The following is a 19,549-nucleotide window of genomic DNA, read 5'->3' on the forward strand; positions in this document are numbered from 1 at the left end:
TTAGACAAATTGCACTTGTTCTCATCTTTCTATTCTGCAGTTAAGGCAGTAATACATTCCAGAACAGTGACTCATGGCAAAGCAGTTCCTTTTGTGAAAACCTTCAGCTCTACATCTAGAGTCACATTCCCAGCTTTTACTGAGTACAGAATTAGCCTGCTGAGAGGAGCAGTTAGCTTCTCTGGGCTCAAAGGCTTCTGACATGCTGATGGATGGATGGATGGATGGATGGATGGATGGATGGATGGATGGATGGATGGATGGATGGATGGATGGATGGATGGATGGATGGATGGATGGATGGATGGATGGATGGAAAGTTCCCAACTGCTGAGTGAGCCTCCTTTTATTGTGGATTTATCTTGCAAACTTTAGACTTTTTTTCTTTAGGTCTGCTCTTGTTTCCATCAATTCTTTCTTATTCTGACAGGAACCAGCCTCCATAAATTTGGGTGTCCATCTGGAGAAGGTGTTTACAGTCAGGAGACGTTAGACGTGAGAAATGAAGCACTCCTTGCATGTTGCATGCACAGATGTTTGTGCCCAGATGTCTCTGCTGATTCTCTCTCCTCAGGAGCTGCGAGATGTTTTATGATGAATCGACATATTTCCTCTCTCCGGGGGGACACATTTTTGGGAAGCACTCGATCTCTGCCTTCACTTCCTGTCGGCTCTAATAGCTTCCAGGTGAGAGGTGTTCCTAGGGGCTCGCCTGGGAACGCTTATTAAAAACACTTTTCCTATTGATACATTTGGCTTGATTCTTACTGGACTTGACAAAGAAAAAAAATCTCATGTTTGACCTGATGTCACAGGAAAACAAGGCTGACTTCTTTGGCCTTGCTGTTCAGGCGTTGTTAACCAGCAGAACCTGAAATCTGAATCGGGGTCTATGCTTTGCATTTGGTTTTCATTATTTTTCTACATGAAACCTTTGGGAGCAGCAACCAGGGATGAGGTCATACAGCCAGTGACAGCCAAGCCAAACATCCTGCCTCCTCCACAAAGATGAGGACAGCTGAAAAAGGGAAGCAGGTGGAAAGTGGATGCCAGGTTCTCACTCTTTCTCCTGGTGGTGTCGAAGAGCTGAAGGAATGAAAATACTCCAGGATGGTTTGGATAGCCCCTCATCTTCTTTGGAATGCTTACAGGAGCGAACAATGGGTTTTGCAAAATTGAATTGTCACAATCACCTTCATTAAAGACACTTGGCATGACTGACCCATGTTCATCTGTCCAGGAATAATGATGTGTTACTATAGGCAAGACTAAGTATGTTGGCCATTAATATTTCTCCTTCCAGTGGGAAAAGAAAACCTGTAATGAAAGGCATCCTGATTAGAACCACCTAAACTGACTGAATCACTACGTAAATGATCAGTGAAGAAACTGATCATTTAACATAATCAGCTTCAAATATCATCAGTAATAACAAAAATCACACTCAAATAGTAATCACAATTCTGAATAAATCTAAGATATATTTTCATTCAGTTTAAACTTCATTAGAGGTTATCTTTTATTCCTGATTAATGCTGAGATAGATTTAACAGAAATGTGCTCTAGTCAATAAAAGTTAATTAAATGCTTTCATTTCTTTTATGTTGCTCTAATTCACAACACGTCACCTCAGCGCGCTTTACAGTCATTAAATCAAACCATCCAGACAGATTGTTTAAAAGTTTCTATCTAAAGAACCCAGCAGACTATCATGAGTAACTCCACATAGCAGTGTTTAACACATTAACTCATATAGCAGCTATTTATAGTAAATAACTTATTTACCCAAAAGTAATACTCATTACTGCACTTAATGCATATTTTCTTGGTAAAGGGAGTATGTAATTGATTTTTTATTTAAAAAAATCTTGATGAATCTGGAAGACTTTCCTGCTATCCAAACTTTGTATTCAACAAGGAATTCAGTTCAAATATAGAATATCCAATAGATTTACATCATATAATTGTTAAAGTAATGAATAGAAATGACATATTTGAAAACCATGTTAACTAATCTACACCATTTTGATATGCACAGTGGGGCAAGTGAGCTGAGACTACCTACTGCAATATATTGATGTGGAGGTGGTTACTATATCAAAGGTTTAAAATGGCAAACTGGATGTTTTGGAACCTATCTATGCGCATTAACAGGCTTTATCTAGGCTTGAATTAGGTGGAAAATAATGTTGTTTAAGAAGGATGAAGAATACTATGTTAAAAAGGAGTTAGAATTACTGTATTTCCAGTGTTTGTGTATAATAAATAACAGTTAAATGTACCTAGTCACCTTATATAACCATATCAAAAAGACCCAAATGTCATGATCTTGGTGCTAATGACTGACTGGATTACTTACTCACCTGTGTAACTCCACCCGTTTTCTTGTTACCGTTCCTCTGACCCACCTGCTCCTGCTTCTATTTAACCAGCTCTCTAACCAATCATCAGTGCCAGATTATTCTTAAGCCAGTGGTGAGAGTTATTCAGCGTTACCTTAGTGTTTCTGATTACCTCATCCTGACCTGTTCTGAGTCTAAACTACTGAGCCTGCCTGTTCCCATCTGATCTGTTTGCCTGACCTGTCTTTGGACTCCTGCTAGATTCTGCTTGTTAATTGAACTTGGAACTGCTTCCCATCACCTTCCTGGATTTCCCTTCAGAGCTTCTTTTGACTTCTGATATCCTGGTTCTGAATCCTGAGTACGTCCTCCACATCGGCTTTGGCTTCACATTCTGGATTATCCTGCCCTCCTTCATCTGCCCAGATCTGGTTTCCTGCTTATTTTCCTTCCTCCAGGGCTACGGCATCTGGGACCCTCTAGGCAGTGCCGCATCGTGATGGCATCCCGCTAGCTGGATCCTACCTCATTCTCTAGGCACAGACTAAGCTATAAAACAAGAAGTTCCTGCAGCTCCTACAGATCTGCAGTTTTTAAAGCTACAGTGTGTAATTTTCAGCGACATCTAGCGGTCAGACTACAGACCGCAGCAACATGAACATCTCCCCCCCACCGCTTCTCCCCCCCAACAGTACGGCGAGCGTTAGGGGACAAAATTTCTTCTACGACGTCCACATCACCTACCCTCTCAAGTGATGAGGTTTGTTTACATAGATAATTTTACAGATAGTATTTCATTAGTCTGTGTAGGGTATAGATTTCATGTAGACTTAAGATAATAAATATACCCGTTATTTTTTCTACATCGTTGTGACGTCTTGGTGAGCTGCTTTGCATGGTGATATAAACAGACGAAGTAATTGTAGTCATTAGTTTAACAGCGAGATTGTGTTCGCTGGAAGAATATATATCCCACGTTTACAGAGTCCAAGTCATTTTGGTGGCACGGGGGTTACAACGCGAGGGAGAGGGAGAGGACGAGGGCGAAGGCAGGGAGGCCGTGCAGCTAGGGCCAGGCGAGAGAGGGGAGCCAGCGGGGTGAGAGCAGAGGAGGAAAGGCTTGAAGATCTCCAAAGGAGCCGGAGAGAAGTAACCGAGGTATATATCCAGAAAATTATTTTACAGAAAATTACTGAATCATTACCTGTGAAACGTCAGGGACGTTGCTGAATAAGTATACTGGAGAGTAACAGCATCATCACGCAGCATGTTATTGTTTTAGACAGGTCTGAGCATCCTGTACTCCAAAAACTGCAGTGATATTAGACAATTGTGTGTGTAGGATTAATTACCTGTCCAAGAGAAAACTGGCAACTTGAGCGTCACTTTGAAAACCTTTTTCCTCCATCAGTGACTTCCATCGTGTAAATGCCGTGCCAATGTTGATCCGTGTTTTTTGCCGTTTCTTGTCACGCTTGCGTTTATTCTCGTCGTGTTTCCGCTTCTTAGATGACGGGGGTTCGGTGTCCGCCGCTTTTCGTTGTGATACAGAGTAGGCATGATCCTCCATTCGTCTGATGTTTGGCCACACAGTGCCAAACAGTTTGCAAAGTCACTCACGCCTGCCGCCTTGTTCACCTTTCTTGTTACTGAGGCGCAGTATACCTGCTTCTTCTTCTTCTTTGGTTTCAGGCAGACTAAACGCTTCTCAGGCATAATACTGCCATCTACTGTTCAGTACCGTCTCAGTTAATCTCTCTCAACTTGCCGTAGTTATTTTTGAGCGTCATGGGAGATCTCGCAATCGCTAGTTTGTTGCCTCTGCGCTTGCCGTAGCGCAAAGATGTCAGCCTCCATGGCTGCGAGACCCGCTCCTATGTAATTATAAATAACGAATTCTAAGGCAACGCAAATATTATGGTTAAAAGGCTGAGCTCATAGGTGATGATAAATAACATAGTTATGTATAATATATAAAATTTCTGACTTTATATGCCTGTAATTATTACACACTGTAGCTTTAAATAAACACTTTTGAGATGTATGTTTGCCTTGAATACTGGTTGGTCCTCTGCTCTGACATTGACACAAAATCCAGTTAATTAGTATAAAATAAGACTATATACTCCAAGCATCAATCCTGAAAGTGTTTGATTGTCCTTTTTGAGCCTAAATAGAGCCTCAGCACCAAGCGCAATGAGCTAATACAAACAGATGTTGCACCATCTACAAACAGGACCAATTAACTACCGGAGCGCAAGATGAGGGCCATTGATGCAGCTCCTAAATAAGTTCTAACTATGACGGCCATGCTGTAATATGTCGCAGAAAGTCAACTAGCTTTATGGTACTCCATTGGTCATACTTTTTTTCCCATCACAACTAAATTTTTATCCCATTCGGAAGATTTCAATTTAGACCCAGCTCTTGAATTTAATCTGTTGGTCCAAAATGGTCTGCTATCAGATGCCATTGATTAGTGGATACAATTTACACAGCATTGCTTTAATGTTTAATCATTATATTTTGATTACCTAAGTTAATATATACAGTTCGCTCATTGATCTAATGTGTGTAATGGCTATTATGCACATATAGTCATATAAATACAGTCATAGATGTATTAATATAGTGAGTCTAAATGCTTTGATTATACTGCAGTTTATTTGTTGAAAAGCTCACCGCTGAGCCAACCGCAAGTAAACTGGGAGCCAGAGCAATAAGAAAGTCCAAGACGCTCTGCGATATCTACAAAATCTCAAGCAGCGTCAACAACTGACAACATTAGGTGATCATAAAAGAGGTACCATAGGAATCCAGTTTGTGTGGGTTGTGTTTTTGTGTTGTTCACTCCCTACACCACCAGGTGGCTCCCTGTTCTCGTTGGTCCTCCTACACACCTGCGGCTGGTTGGCTCATTACTGAGGACTATTTGAGCTGTGGACTGTCACTACCTCGACGCCAGAGTGTTTGCCAGTTTTGGGTACTCTAGCCAAGCTGAGTTTTGCTTAGTCTAACTGAGTCTTTGTTTTCACTGAGCCTAACCTTGTTTTTGTCTTTGCCTTTTCGGCAGGAAGCTTTCTGCAAGCTGGATGTTTGGCCTTCTTCCCCTGGAAGGATTGTTTGAGTCTCACACTGAGCAGGGGGTTAACCTCCACAAGTTCCGTTCAAGTCCTCCTGGATTTCCAAGTGACAGTCCGCTCAATAGCTCCTCAGGATCCAACCAAGTCTAAACCTGTCCACCCTCCAACGAGTCTCTACCTCTAGATAAACCCACACTAACTGGATTTTGGGAGAAGAGGTCTTCTCAACCAACGTGAGTCCCGTTTTCTCTGTCTCTCCAGCCATCGCTCAAAGTTCCCATGGATCCTGAACTAACCGCTGATACTTCCCTTTCCTCCTCCAGTTCCGGTTCCCCAGCAAACTGAGTTTCCTGAATCCAACCCCCACTGTCCTTATCAATAAACCTGTTTAAACTTTTACCCTGGTTCTCTGAGTGGTTTACTGCATGTGGGTCAGATCTCTTAAGAAAATCATGACAGGTACCAGCTGCTTGGGTCCACGATTTCCTATAGAATCTAAACAAGGATTGTTCCTGAGGGTCAGCTGCCCTGCATTAACTCTGAAGCTGGATGTAGAGTAGCAGTATCTCCATCACCATCACCCAGCTGAGACAGAAACCTGAGACACCTGAGAGTTTCAAGCCAAACATAATCTTTATTAGACTGTTTCTGTACAAAAAGCACGGATCACAAGAAAACAACTGAGGAACAGAAGACATGCATCTATTTACAGCATGGCCAGGTACAGAAAAACCAAGACCCTCAGGTGGGGGGTGGAGGATTTCCCCATCCTGGAGGGTTCATTCTTAAGACAATAATTAAACATTGTGCTTTGATATACTTTGATATATTTCATATTTCACAAAGATGATATACTTCTGCCCTCTTTCACATTGAAGTAAAACATCCAAAAAGTTTCTGTTTCTGGTGAAACTCCGAACTGAGGACCTTGATGGAGAAACACTAGACCAGACGAATCAGGATGGCAGGTCACTTTTTTCCTTCACAATTTCTGTCCGGTTTCACTGATTCTGATTTACAAGAGTCAATATTTGAACTGAGGGAAAACCGGAAAAGTGCGAAGTGGGAAAGGAAAGAAGAAACCAGAGCTGGTGTTCCAATCAGACTCTGCGGATGGGACTCAGGTTTTCACAGAGATTCCCAATTCCAGACTTCTGTTCTGTTAAAACGCACTACACACTTGGAAAAGTTCTGGATATGTAGGTTTAACCTCAAACGTTAAAAAGTAAATTATATAAGAGTGAAAAAAATGTGAACCGCCTATTGTTGTTCTGTAGGAAACTGCTGGTTCGTTCATTAAACTTTTAGATTAATCCAAGCTGTGCTAAAATAATCCCTTTATCAATAAGTTCTTTACGTCTTTCTTCTTATAAGAACCAAAAACATTTCATTGTAAAAGCCGAGCCCTACTGATGTTCAGAGCCACTTCTTTCTGTATAAAAACAATAAATTATAAACCTTTCGATTTTTTTTCAGACCCTGAGAAAATCCTTCCTAATGAGTCAAATATTCTCCTCTTATCTCTGCAGGAAAAATATCTGAATCCTAAACTGTTTCTTTGTTCCTGTGACAGAGAACCTGAGGCAAATTAGATCAGGAACCAAAACTTTCTCTAATCGCTGCAAAAATGAAGGATTTCCTGACAGCAGTTCAGAAGATGACTGCAGAGCTAGGAACACAGTTCTGTAGGAAGATGATCTGGATTGTGTGGAATGTTGACAGACCCACCAGAACGGATATGAATGGAGGTTTTAAAATCTGTTTTGTCTGTAAAATAAAACCTCTACATAAGGAATGAATCCCTGATAATGGAACAGGATGAGCTTTGTGGATGAAAACACCTGGATTTATATTGTTCTCTCATCTTTACTCTTCTCTTTTAGTGCTCCAACCAAAACAGTGCATTTAGAAATAACCTTGAATATAGATTTCACAATAATTCACACAGAACAAGAAAAAAAGCAGGAAAAACACAGTCTTTTACAAAAAGTTAAATATCAGAAAAAAGCATTTTTATACAAAAGTGATGAAAGTTTTATTTCCTGCTTTCGAAGATCAAGATCAATAGTCATGTTTTTTTAGGCAATATTTTTTTTTTTTTTACAAAAACAGGATTTTTCTTTTTCTCGGTTATTGTTTTTACAAGATCCAAAGGTATGAAGACATCCATGTGTTTACAGATATAATCCAGACTATCTTTCAGGCCTACATCACAGAAGGAACGCCCCCCTAGTAACATGGCAAAATAATCCCAACAAGGAGAAAGAAACAGAATAAAACAGTCCCAACTCTCTTCTGGTTCAAATCTAAAACTGGACACATCAGCTGATAGAAGCTATGTAACAGAAACAAAGAAAGAAAAGTCAGAAGAAGCAGGAAGATCTGCAGCTTCCATCTTTACAGAATAAGGAACTCAAACTGATGGGTTCCCCCCTCCCAGTCCCAGAAAATAAGTTGAACTTGGTCCAACTGTGAAATGGGAGTTTTCAGGCCAACAGAATCAGAATATTTAGGATTTTAAGTGGGTGGAGCCGGGAACTAAGATCCACCTTCGGTTCCACTGAAGATGATCCCAGAGGAGATTAGTGTTTTTTAAAACCAGACTAATGTTGACCCTAAAAACCCAAAGATCAAACCTCTGATGGCTGAAATTGTTCCATTCTTCACTTATTTGTGTTTCAGTCAAATTTTAAAATGGTCTTCCTTCAGCTCAGCTTTGAGCCAAACTGAGGCTCCCATTGCCTCTGATTCAGTTCCAGAGAAAATAGTTTGTAGTTCTAGAACAACAGAACCAGCTTAAGACTATCCAGTCTGTGAAAACATCCCACTCTGATGTCCTCCGTTGGTCTGATCCGCCAGCAGGGGGAGTGTGATGTGGTCTGCTGGTGGTGGAGGAGATGAAGAAGAAGACGACGGAAACAGAGGTGGTTCTGGGTTAGAGTGAGGTGGCGTGGTCAGATCTGAGGCGTCCTCACATGGGGGGCACGATAAGACCAGCCATGGCTGAAACACACAAATGCTTATGTCAGATTTAACTGAATTCAGATAAAATGAAATTGATTAATAAATGTAATAAATGTTTCTGAATTGAAAAACTGCATTTGTGTGGATATATTTAATCCAACTTATTATATAGCTATTTATTTAAATATAGTAAAAATATTCTTAAGTTTTATAAATACTTTCATTAAAAATATAATAAAATCAAGTTAATACTTAAAAATTACTCATTTTAACTAAATTGATTTATAATGAGACTGTCAGTTCCTCCTCTAAATTAAATTGGAAAATAATAATAAAAAAAATACAAACATTACCTATATGATATACAGTTATTTAACATAATTCCATAGAAAAACATATGCATACATTCTAAAGTTGGTTAAATTAAATCAGAAGAGAATCTCGCTTAAAACAATTGTATTTAATCATCTAACGTTGATAAGGTAATTCCATACTAAAATGAGCACATAGGTGGAAAATGAAGTTCCTCAATGTAAAATATTATAAATTTGTTCTTCTTATCAATTGAATGAAGCATCTGTGCTTCAGTGACCCTACACGTGGACAGGGCCCTGATTTTAAGGGACAGGTTGTTCTACATCTGTTGACTCTTAAACAGCTATCTGATTGGCTGCAGCTGAAGAACACAGACATGCCGATATTTCTGATTTTTATGACAGAAATTCCTCTTCTTCCATTTTAAACATAGTTTTTTCCTTTCAGTAACAGCAAAGGGATACAACTATCGAAGAGGAACAGACCCACGCTGGAGGGCTCTTTAGTATATTTCCTTTTCAGTAAGGCTCACACTCCTGAAAAGAGCTGTCTAGAGGTGGACCACTGAGCCTTGGAGCATCGATCAGCTGGATTCTTAAGGTAAATTATCTTCTGATCCATGTCTGGTGATACCGATGTGAATTGCCATTAAGAGACTGTAGTGAACTGACAACTAAACGTCCAACTGACTTATTTCTGAGTCCGTCTTCTTGAAACTGATTTTCCTGCTCTGCTCAAAGGAAGCAAATGTATATGGCTTCAGTTATGGATCAACTTTGACCTCTGACTGTTCACAAACAGCATCACAGGGATGCTGGATATCCCGCCGTGGACCACGGGGGGAGGTGAAGGGGTGGGACGAGCAGGGGTAGGGTGTGGGATGCTCACCCTGAAGGTTGCTGCCATTGGTGGTGGTGCAGGTGGGGGGCGGGGAGGTCTGTGGCCGCACGACGGGGGCGAAGGCGCTCTTCTGTTTGACTGTGGAGATCATATGGACAGGAGAGAATGAATAAGGGCCTGGGAGCAGAGGAAGAACAGGAGGAGGTGAGGAAGACGAGGGGTGACTTGCAAGCAGATGGGCGGGGATGAGGCGGGTGAGGCATGCAGGGAGGTGGGGGTTGTGTGTGGGGGGTAAAGATGGAGAGGAGGGTGAGGAGGAGTAGGATCGGGCCATGGTCTGGAGGAGCAAACACGTCCAGCAAAGTTGATCCATAACCTGAAGGAACAAACCAACCTGATGGGAGCCTGGGGCACCGGCTCATAACATAAGCCCTGCGCAGGAGTGGGTGGTGTTTGAGTGTGTTGGTGTGTGTGTAAGTGGGTGTGTTAAACCCATCGGCTGGTGGTGAGGTGTCGTCTCATTAAAGGAACAGCTACACATTTTCCGTGACCTTCTGTCAGAGAGCGAGGTGTTCAGGGAGAAACATGGGGAAACATCTGACTCTACTGGTTATACTGGGAGGTTTTTGTTTTTGCTCATTAGTACATTTAGAACAGATACAACAGAAAGTTTTTTAGCTGTTGGTCAGAAAGTTATCTTAAACTGAAGTAAACTTTAGGAGATTGTGCAAGAAGCTGAATGCAGCTTATCTGTCTGAATGATTCCCAGCTAAAATCCAGGGAACTTGTCACTTCCAGATTGAGCCAGGTTCTAATTCTAGTTCTTCAAGTGTCCTTCTTTAATTATCTTTCCTCTCAAATGTTGCTACTTTCCCAGCGTTTTATTGTCATTATAGTGTTACAAATACAGAGCAAGGATATTAACTCTCTGCATTTAACCCATCCGCCTTGGGGAGCAGAGGGCTGCCATTGTGTGGCGCCCGGGGAGCAGCGTGGGGGATAAGGGTCTGGCTTAGGGACCCGTAGTGGCAGTCTGTGGGAGTGGGGCATGAACTCAGAAGCTCAGGATTCCAAGCAATGCCCTAACCACTAGGCTGCCACTCCCCAAAGCAGACATTAATGTAAAGTGTCTTGCATGAGGACCCACACTGGCAGCTCATTCCCCCCAGCTGGGATAGGAACACAGGCTCCCTTTTTGCAGGATAGGTGACTTACCAATTGAGCTAGCCAGTCACTAAATCTCCTCTTTCCTAGGAAGAGAGATAGTTGAAAAGTCAGGGGCTTGATGCAGCGGTTTGGATGAACAATAATGGAATATTAATGGATTAATAACTATGCTCTAACTGGAATAAATCTATTAAATCTGTCAGTCTGGATTGAATGGACCACTTGGCTCTGGAAATTGACTTAATGTTTTAGTAAATAGCCTTGAGACAACATTTGTGTTGAAATGATATCATATAATAAACTGAACATAATTTAATCACTTGTTTTTACAAACTCAAAGTCTTCATGCATCACTGAGTCAGTCACCCTCCACCGCTTAAAAAAATAAAAAAATGTTTCCAAATATGGGAATTTTTATTTTTTACTGAAACGTGCACCTTTAGTCTTTACAAAGACTAAAAGGGCAGACTGCAAAGCGCAGAATAACAAGCTCTTAGAAAATTGATGGAACCCCCCCGCATGTTAAGAGCACGCTGTTTCTAACGTGGGCTGTTACCTTGTTGATTAATTCAGGGTGGAATTGTGCTGAAATTGGTTTGTTTGTGAATTGAGTCAGGCTGCAGCGACCAGCTGAGCACCTCAGTCCAGCAAAGTTAAAAGCAGAGGTTGGAGATGTGGAGTCAACGAGTCATCTCCATGCCATGTATTTGTTCTACTCAGCCACTGAACCAGGTCCAATCTCCACAATTGAATTCACCTGGTTCAGTGGCTGAGCAGAACAAATACATGACATGGCTCTTTGACTCCAAATCTGGTTAAAAGTATGTTTTTTTTTTGGTTCTTCTGTGATCAGACACGCCATTTGTCTTAAACATACGTGAGTTATACCTTTGTCTGTTACAGAGCTGTCATAAGCAGTGATTCATTTAGGCAGAGTCGACATCTTTCAGCGATAAGCCACCAGCAGAGGACAGTGTCGGCCTGTCAACATAACTGACATGCTGACACTGCCGGAACAAACAACAGCTACGGACACCTCAGATAAGGACCTCATAAGAACGGAAGTTAAGCTGTAGTAACTGTAGAAGGGGGGGTAAGAAAATGACTTTATAGAGATAAGTACGAGTCAGTTAAGTGACTCCCGAGTCTTGAACAACTTAATCAGGACTTCCACTTTATTATTAATAATTAGGAATTTGATCTCCTGAGGACCAACTGAAATGTAAGCCACATCCAGAGTCTTTCATCCTAACAATCAGATTCCATTTAAAGATGAAACAGGACTGTCAAAGTTATGTACAAGTTCCCTTGTACCTGTGACCATTTCAGTCAAACTGGGAACCTAGTCTGAGGAAGTTTCGCTAATGTTTCAAATAAATATTTTACATTTCCGGCCAGGCGGCCAGACGTCTTCTATCTTTTAACTCCAGGTATGATTTTCAGTCCATCTGAACGTGTCGCTCTCTGCTGAGAAGAGAAATTTCTCTGGAAAACATGGATGTGTTCCTTTTGGAGCATCCAGAGAGCTTTTCTGTGTAGATGAGCCATCTGAATATGAATCAGTGAGAATGAAGCGGGGATGTAACGTGATTTATCGCTTCATGCCAGCATCTGTCACTCCTCACATTTCTTCATTGTTCCTGTTGTTCTGGAGTTAATGGATTGCGCCTGAAGCAGGAATTCAGGAAGGATGTGGTGAGGATGTTAGTGGGGTTAGTGAAGGAGCAGCAGGAATGGGATGATGGACAGGACGACGGTCAGGAGGAGAGAAGGAGTCAGGATAGGGATGAACAATGTGTGGAGGTGTTCCCACATACAGTACATACACACCACACACACACAGTGGGAGCCTCTGCATCAGGAAGCTGCAGCTTGGCCAGGCGTTGTTTGGTCGCCGGGGACAACAGCATCACCTGGCTCGGAGACGCGGATTGAGCTCGCTGCCGTCTAAACGAGTCTCACTGAGACTTGTTGAGCTTTTTGAAACAGAAGCCAAAACAATGAAGGGCTCCCGGCGGGCAGCTTCTGACTTCACCGCGCTCCAAAAACACACCTGCGCCTTCTGAGCTTCAGCTGCAGGGATGCCAATCAGCTCTTGCACCAACAGTAGTGGCTCGGAGCTATCCTCCTGCAGCAGCTTCATGCTCACCTGCTGCACACCTCCCTCGCCTCACTGAGTCAGATTCCAGGTGGACATGGTTAGGACCAGACTGTCTGCTTCCTGTGCCATTTTACTTAATTAAAACTGAATTTGATAATATCTTTGAACACCCCCTGATTTGTGTTCGCCCTGATTCTGATGCTTTTGATCATCTCAGACGCCAAACAGAGCCTCTTATACTCTAATCCAGTTAGAAATCAGTTGATGTGAAACAAATTTCCTTAATTTCTCTACCTTCAGCATATTAACACATCTACTTCCTTCAGAACCCCGACCCAAAAATAGTTGCTCTTTCTGGTGTCTTTTTTGCACGTCTAAGTTTCCGTGTTACACAAGAAACTTAAGCCTAAAGTTAGCTAAATTACTTAGACTTAGACCGATTTTATTATCATTTTGTACACAAAGAGTGTATACAAAAAGAAATTTTATTCACTAAACTTCTCAAGACATTTAAATTTCTAAAGTGCAAATAATTCTTTGTTGTTTTTCTTGATTATCTATTTAAATGCTCAAAAATCTGGGCATCAATAGGCTCTATGCACAGCTCCACTACTTCCTGAATTTAAGGCAGCTCCTTTGTTTCCTGTCTTTCATGATTGGATGCACTGATTAATCCAGGTGTGTATGACCTAAGTAACTGGCCAGACACACCTGGATTAATCAGTTCGTCCAGTAATGAAAGACAGGAAACAAAGGAGCTGCCTTAAATTCAGGAAGTAGTGGAGCTGTGCATAGAGCCCATTCAGATTATTGATATCCCTTAGTAAAAAGTAGTTTATTCGAGTATACTAAAAATGCATTAATTTCATACTTAAAATTTAGGCAGTGTATTTAGAGTTTAACTATTCTAAACTATATTTCCTATACTTAACAATAGTATAGTCAAGTGTACTTGACTATACTATTGTTTACTTTATTGTTTACTAAAGTATACTTTAAGTATGCTTTAGTAAACTTAAAAATGTCCCGATTTAGTTTGAAAAAGTATTACTTTAGTAATACTTCAAGCACACTAAAAGTACATTGTTAGGTATACTTTCTAAACTTAAACTTAAGTATTCTTAATATAATTTACTTCAAGTACACTACTTTTTGCTAAGGGATACTTTACAAACCTGTGATGGATATGAGCAAGTATTTTACACTATTCAAATCAACACCAAAAACAACTAAAACCTGACCTGACTTAACATGCTAACATTAACATTAGCAATATTGGTGAGTTTGCATTGAATGCCATTCCAGCAACAGTGTCCACATTTGGGTGCTGTCACTTGCTTGACATATTGCCAGCAGTTTGCATAACAGGCAACAAGCTACACTCTTATCACTCCACCATAAAAGGATCTTCTATCTGCTGCTCCCAGTTTCAACTTAGCTGGGTTTTAGTGAGAGATTCATGGTGCTTATCTATCATGTAAAGTCGAACAGCGTCAATCTCTGGAAGATCCTACAGATCTAGAGATGCTCCTGGTTGGGGGAGTCCAGGAGCCGCGCTTCTCACACTACTTCTGCTTGACCAGGTCGCAAAAATGTCCCACTTTAGGGGAGGATCACCTTGACAACAGAGGTAAGGTGAGGCGGCGTTCTGGAGCTCAGGCAGGAGCAGCTGGAGACCAGAGCATGAACCCTAGCAGAGACAGCACCTCAACCAAGCAGCAGATGGCTGAAGCCAGCTCTGGAGCTGCAAGAGGAGGATGAGTAATGAATGATTTAGCAGTGCTTTTATGGGCTAAATTAAAACAACTATATTAAAAGCCACCCACGCACTTCTTAAGAGAGTTGCTTACTTCTTCCAATGTTCACAGTATTTTTCTATTTTTTATTACGATTGAAAAAAAGCTATGTCTCCACTGTACCTCTTTACCCTGCATCACAGCCGAATCCCCTAAACAGATTTTTTAAACTCTTGTTGCAATGCCGTTATCACCATATCTTTGCCTTTTGCTAGAAGTGTGTTCATTGCGTCACTTTGCACTGTAGCACTCCTGTAGCACTCCTCTACTTAGGGATACCCTAAATCGATCACTCTGGCCACTGGAAATAGATTCAGTGTGAATGCCTTTCTCAACAGCTGTTTCATGTGTAAAAATCTGCTTCAACAAATTTCTCAACCATCAAATATTAAGCTTGACTATATCAGTTAGACTAATCAAACTGTTAATGTAATCATATATCATCACTATTGTTTTATTTAATTTGTTCTTAACCTTATAGGGTTTTGGGGTCACTACTGATGCCTTTTGGCTTTTGAGTACAAAAGTTACCACATACATTTTATTTTATTGCATCAAGATTTTTTTGACTCTCTCAGAGATCTCTGTGTTAACTAAATAAAGCCAAAACATTTAGGAAAATATTTTACCTCACTAATACTGTTAGCCATCAGCTCACTGACAGCCAGCTCTTCTACCAAACCTTAGTCATTAAATAAAACGTTGCTGCCTTTTCCTTGAGGTAAACACAAGGGGCTTTTTCTGAAACCCGACATTTATACTCCAGTAAGATTAAAAAATAGATAAATAAAAATAATGTGTAATCTGATTTTCTCTTTTTTTTTTTATTTGTTTTTAGCTGAATAAAATATTACAGCATGCTAGAAAATTTTAAACAAATCTTTTGAAGAAAAGCAAGGCCTAAAAAAGTAACTAAGACTTATAGAACAAATAGTTATCAAAGAGCATTTTTTGTTGTTGTTGATATAAAGACTGACACCAAACACCATGTAGTAACAGGGAGAAATAACCTCTGAGAAACATCTATTCTGAGATACGTACGTTTGATGCTTAACCAATCTTTAGCTATACTAACATAAAAAAAAAATAGCTAGCAATCATTTCTGATTGCTCCTAATACTGCCTCCTAATATTAAGACCTACAGCTAATGATGATTAAGTTCTTTAAATTAGCTTTAAGCGATCTAAATGTTAAACCACTGATAGAATGCATTGGACATCATGAGACTAAGCTGTGTCACACAAAAGCGATTGCAATGAATTAAGTCAGGACTGCTGCAGAAGCAGCTTTAAAACTGCACAAATAGGTTATTTTTATAATCAAGTTAACTTTTATAAGTAATGACAATATGTCTTGAATGTGATTGAAGTCTAATTTAAATGCAATGTAATATTCTAAATATTTCAGAAAAACATAGTTCACAGGTGAGTGTTTAAAATACTAAAAAAGTAAAACAGACCATTTCGCCTGGGTAAGTAAAGGTTAACTAACATAGTATAGCTGATATAGAATATATATAATAATATATATTTTATATAATTATATAAAATCATAAAAGGATGTCATTGTTCATAGTTACTAATTTATTAATATTTTATAGAATCTAGAATCAGGTTCTTATTAAACAAATATGTTTTAAACAAACTTGTGCTGGACAGGCCATGCTAGTGTTATGACTCTTTACCACTACTGTTTATGTCCTATCTGCTTTGTCATAAATAAATATATTTGGCCCGAATTTTCTTTTTTATCCTCTCTCCACTCCTTTAGTCCTATTTTCTTCGTTTTTCTCTCTGTCCTTCTCTGCACCACTCACAAACCTCACCTCCAAAAAAGGATGGGGGGGAAGTATCTGTCTTAGTGTGATATAAGCCAAGTCTATTTATTTCTAGTGGATATAAAATGTAATTAAGCTTGTTATGAAAATATATGACAAGTGCTTTAGTTATTATGTACTCATTTGTGAAAAGAGAGAAGGTTGGGCACAGCTGGTAATTAGACAAGAGCAGGGCATGCCGAATGACGTGAATGTGGCCCCATCACATCACTCACTACCACTGTTCTGTGCTGCTTATCAGTTATCACAATGTCCAGTTGCTTGACAACTACCATTTTGTCTGTTTTTATCTGGAAATCCCACAGGATTCCCACAGCTCTGACGTTATCCATCACCTTAGAATGTGACCAGTTAGATGCATGTATCACAGGCTTTTTTAAAGGTCTACATTATCTTCTTTTTGTACCTAAATTCCTTAGAATATAATTGAGAATTTACACTATAATGATCTGTTTGAAGAGTTTGACACAGCTTTTAGAGCTCATGAAAGCGCTGAAACAGTACTGGTGAAAGTCCATAATGATGCTCTCAAGTCCTAAGATAATGAATTGGTACGTGTACTTGTCCTGTTAGATCTCAGTGCTGTATTTAATAAATATAGATTAGAATACTATGTAAAAAAAAGTTGAACTTGCTGTAAGGGAACATTACTAGTCTGGTTTAAATCGTATGTGTTTAACAAATCATGATTATTCTTCTTCAAACTCCAGGGTTGTTTTTGGTGTAACACTTATATACTGGTGAAACTCCTTTCAGTTAAATGGACATTTACAATTTTAATTCTAAAGTATAAAGTGATAAATGATCAAACTTATTCCTACATCCAAGGTCTAACTGTTCGTTATATTTCTACGAGAGCACCTTATTATTACTCATTTAATTTCCCCTTGGGATTAATAAAGCATTTTTGACTTGAATTATAATTACATTCGATCACAGGTTAACTGGTGGTTCCTTACGGTTTTGAGGTTTACAAATATGTCAACTATGAAATATTAATCTTTACTTCTAAATCTGTAAAATGAACCATACTGATAGCATAATGATGTTAACACAGGCAGATTCTGTGGACAGTTAGTGGGATCTTTAAACCTCAGAGATGATGTCCATTGATTCCCCAAGCAGCTAATCCATTGCATTACCAGAGAAATTAAATAGCAATTCTGTCTTTGTTCTCAAGTTTTAACAGCAAATAAATCCCTTTTTTTATGGTGCCACATTGACCTGATTACTTAATATTTACATACAAGGTGACTTTAAAAGTTGGTGTTAAGATATTAAGCTTCTTTAAAACGGTTCAGTTTTTTGACTCATTAGAATTCTGTGTTTTAAGTTCTGGGAATAATCCTTGCTGACTAAGTACCTTAAGCATACATCAAACTCAGCCTTTAAAGATGTTTCACTATTATTTATATTTTTGTTTTATATTAAACATAGTGATGCAGCTTTACCCAATGCGATGTTTTAGATCTGAACAGTAGATGTTTATCCAGCATCAGAGGCAGGTGTGCAGTATTGTGTTTACATTCATTTATATTTAAGGCCCTGCATATAAGGAAGTTATTTTAGAAAATGTTTGCAGAAACAGTTTCTTTGCAAAAAATGTTTGGTGGATTTATGGATTAAAGTTTCTCAGGAAGCTCCACCTTGCCAATAAACTGTCATAGCATCACTGCTGGTTTTAGTTTCTTTACACTGCCTAAACTCAGAGGAAGCAACACAGAGTACCAAAGAACTACAGCTCCTTTCAGTACCTACTATTGTTCCTTAAAGTGATTCCTGACGAACTTTCCCTGACTAACATTCCCAAATTGATGTTCCCTACACATCCTGCCATACTGATGTCCCCTAACCAGTGATCCCTGACAACTTTCTCTTACAACATCACAGAAGTCCCACACAGTCACACTCTCCCCAGAGATGGCTAGAGTTGAAAGATGAAGGCTCTCCTCCTCCTCCTCTTCTCACTGACCACTCCTTTAAGGGATGAAGGTTTGATTTTATCCAGACATCGACTCACTTGCGTAAGCAGAGTTGGCGGTGGATCCATTGAGGAAGCTTGGAGAGCCAGGGACGCCGAGGTTGGTCATCCCAGCAGCTCCATACCCGTTCATGGTGGATGTGATGGTGTTATAGTTGGATTGCTGAGGCGTGGAGCTTGGCACATATCCTCGAGGAGACACGCTGTTTGAGTTACGGGAATAACCTGAGAGGATCAGAAAGATAAGGCATTTTTTTGTTTGTTCACAGAGTGTTTGCATCCTGAACCGTATATCATCTGAGGAACTCTAAACCCCAGGTCAACCGCAGGACCAAAAATGATTTAAAGAAAGTTTTTGAGTTGCTTAATGTCAGATATAATATATAGTTTTGATTGTCTAAAAGCTTAATGTGCAACAAAAACAGGTGAAATTTGCAAGAGAATGAGTAATCTTTTCCAGCTATGTATCTGGTCAATGACGTAATAAAACAGATTAAAAAAACACAGAAAAAAATAATGTAGAGGCCCTTCTATCTGTTCAGTATAATCTTGATGAAAATAAATCGCATTTTGTTGTTAAAAAAGAAAAAATAGGAGAATACTGGTTTTCTTTTCAATATCATGATAATGTATAAGAAACACAAAGTTCCATGAGTCAATCAGAAATAAAACAGGAGTTTGGACCGGGCCAAAGGAGCCATAACCTCTTTGTTTATCCACTATTTGTATAGAAAATTTGTAGTTACTCCCTATTACTCACTTCAGATTGATTTCAATATTCCATTTTTTACAAACATTCCTTAATGCTGATCTCTTTTACTTATACTTCCAAAGCAGCCCCACTTTCATCTTCTCTCTAAACTGGGTTCTGGTTCTGATTCACTAGAGTTCTGTGAGGCCCATTAATCTGGGAAGAATCTGCAGCGGAATCCCAGATATTTTCCTAGAGAATGTTTTTAGATGACATTTGTTGAGATGACTGTATTCTCTGCTTGCTCTCCTCTCAGCTTCAGGAACGGATCAGAGGAGGAAGTAGAAGCTGTGACGCCGAGCTGCTCGGAATTAGCCTCGTAAATTACCCGGCTGCTCCGTGGGATAATGTTTCTATTAATGCTTTAATCA

The 19,549-nt window shown here is 39.8% G+C and overlaps 1 protein-coding gene across 4 annotated transcripts in view; it reads right to left on the reverse strand.

Annotated features, from left to right (window-relative positions):
• Positions 1-6,039: 6,039 nt before the first annotated feature.
• LOC119790076 (transcription factor COE3-like) overlaps positions 6,040-19,549 on the reverse strand; it is a 122,953-nt gene continuing 109,443 nt past the window's right edge. For 2 of the 4 annotated variants that reach the window (XM_038295404.1, XM_038295405.1), the window contains 3 exons: positions 18,467-18,652; positions 9,593-9,682; positions 8,397-8,428 (listed from right to left, as the gene is read on the reverse strand). In XM_038295404.1, coding sequence (XP_038151332.1) covers positions 8,397-8,428; positions 9,593-9,682; positions 18,467-18,652 — 308 coding nt within the window. Of the gene's footprint in view, positions 8,429-9,592; positions 9,683-18,466; positions 18,653-19,549 lie in introns of all 4 variants that reach the window. The other 2 variants (XM_038295403.1, XM_038295406.1) reach the window with 2 other exon arrangements.

This window comes from Cyprinodon tularosa, unplaced genomic scaffold (assembly GCF_016077235.1).
Source record: "Cyprinodon tularosa strain WSP-4 unplaced genomic scaffold, ASM1607723v1 ctg355, whole genome shotgun sequence".
Classification (NCBI taxonomy): Eukaryota; Metazoa; Chordata; class Actinopteri; order Cyprinodontiformes; family Cyprinodontidae; genus Cyprinodon; species Cyprinodon tularosa.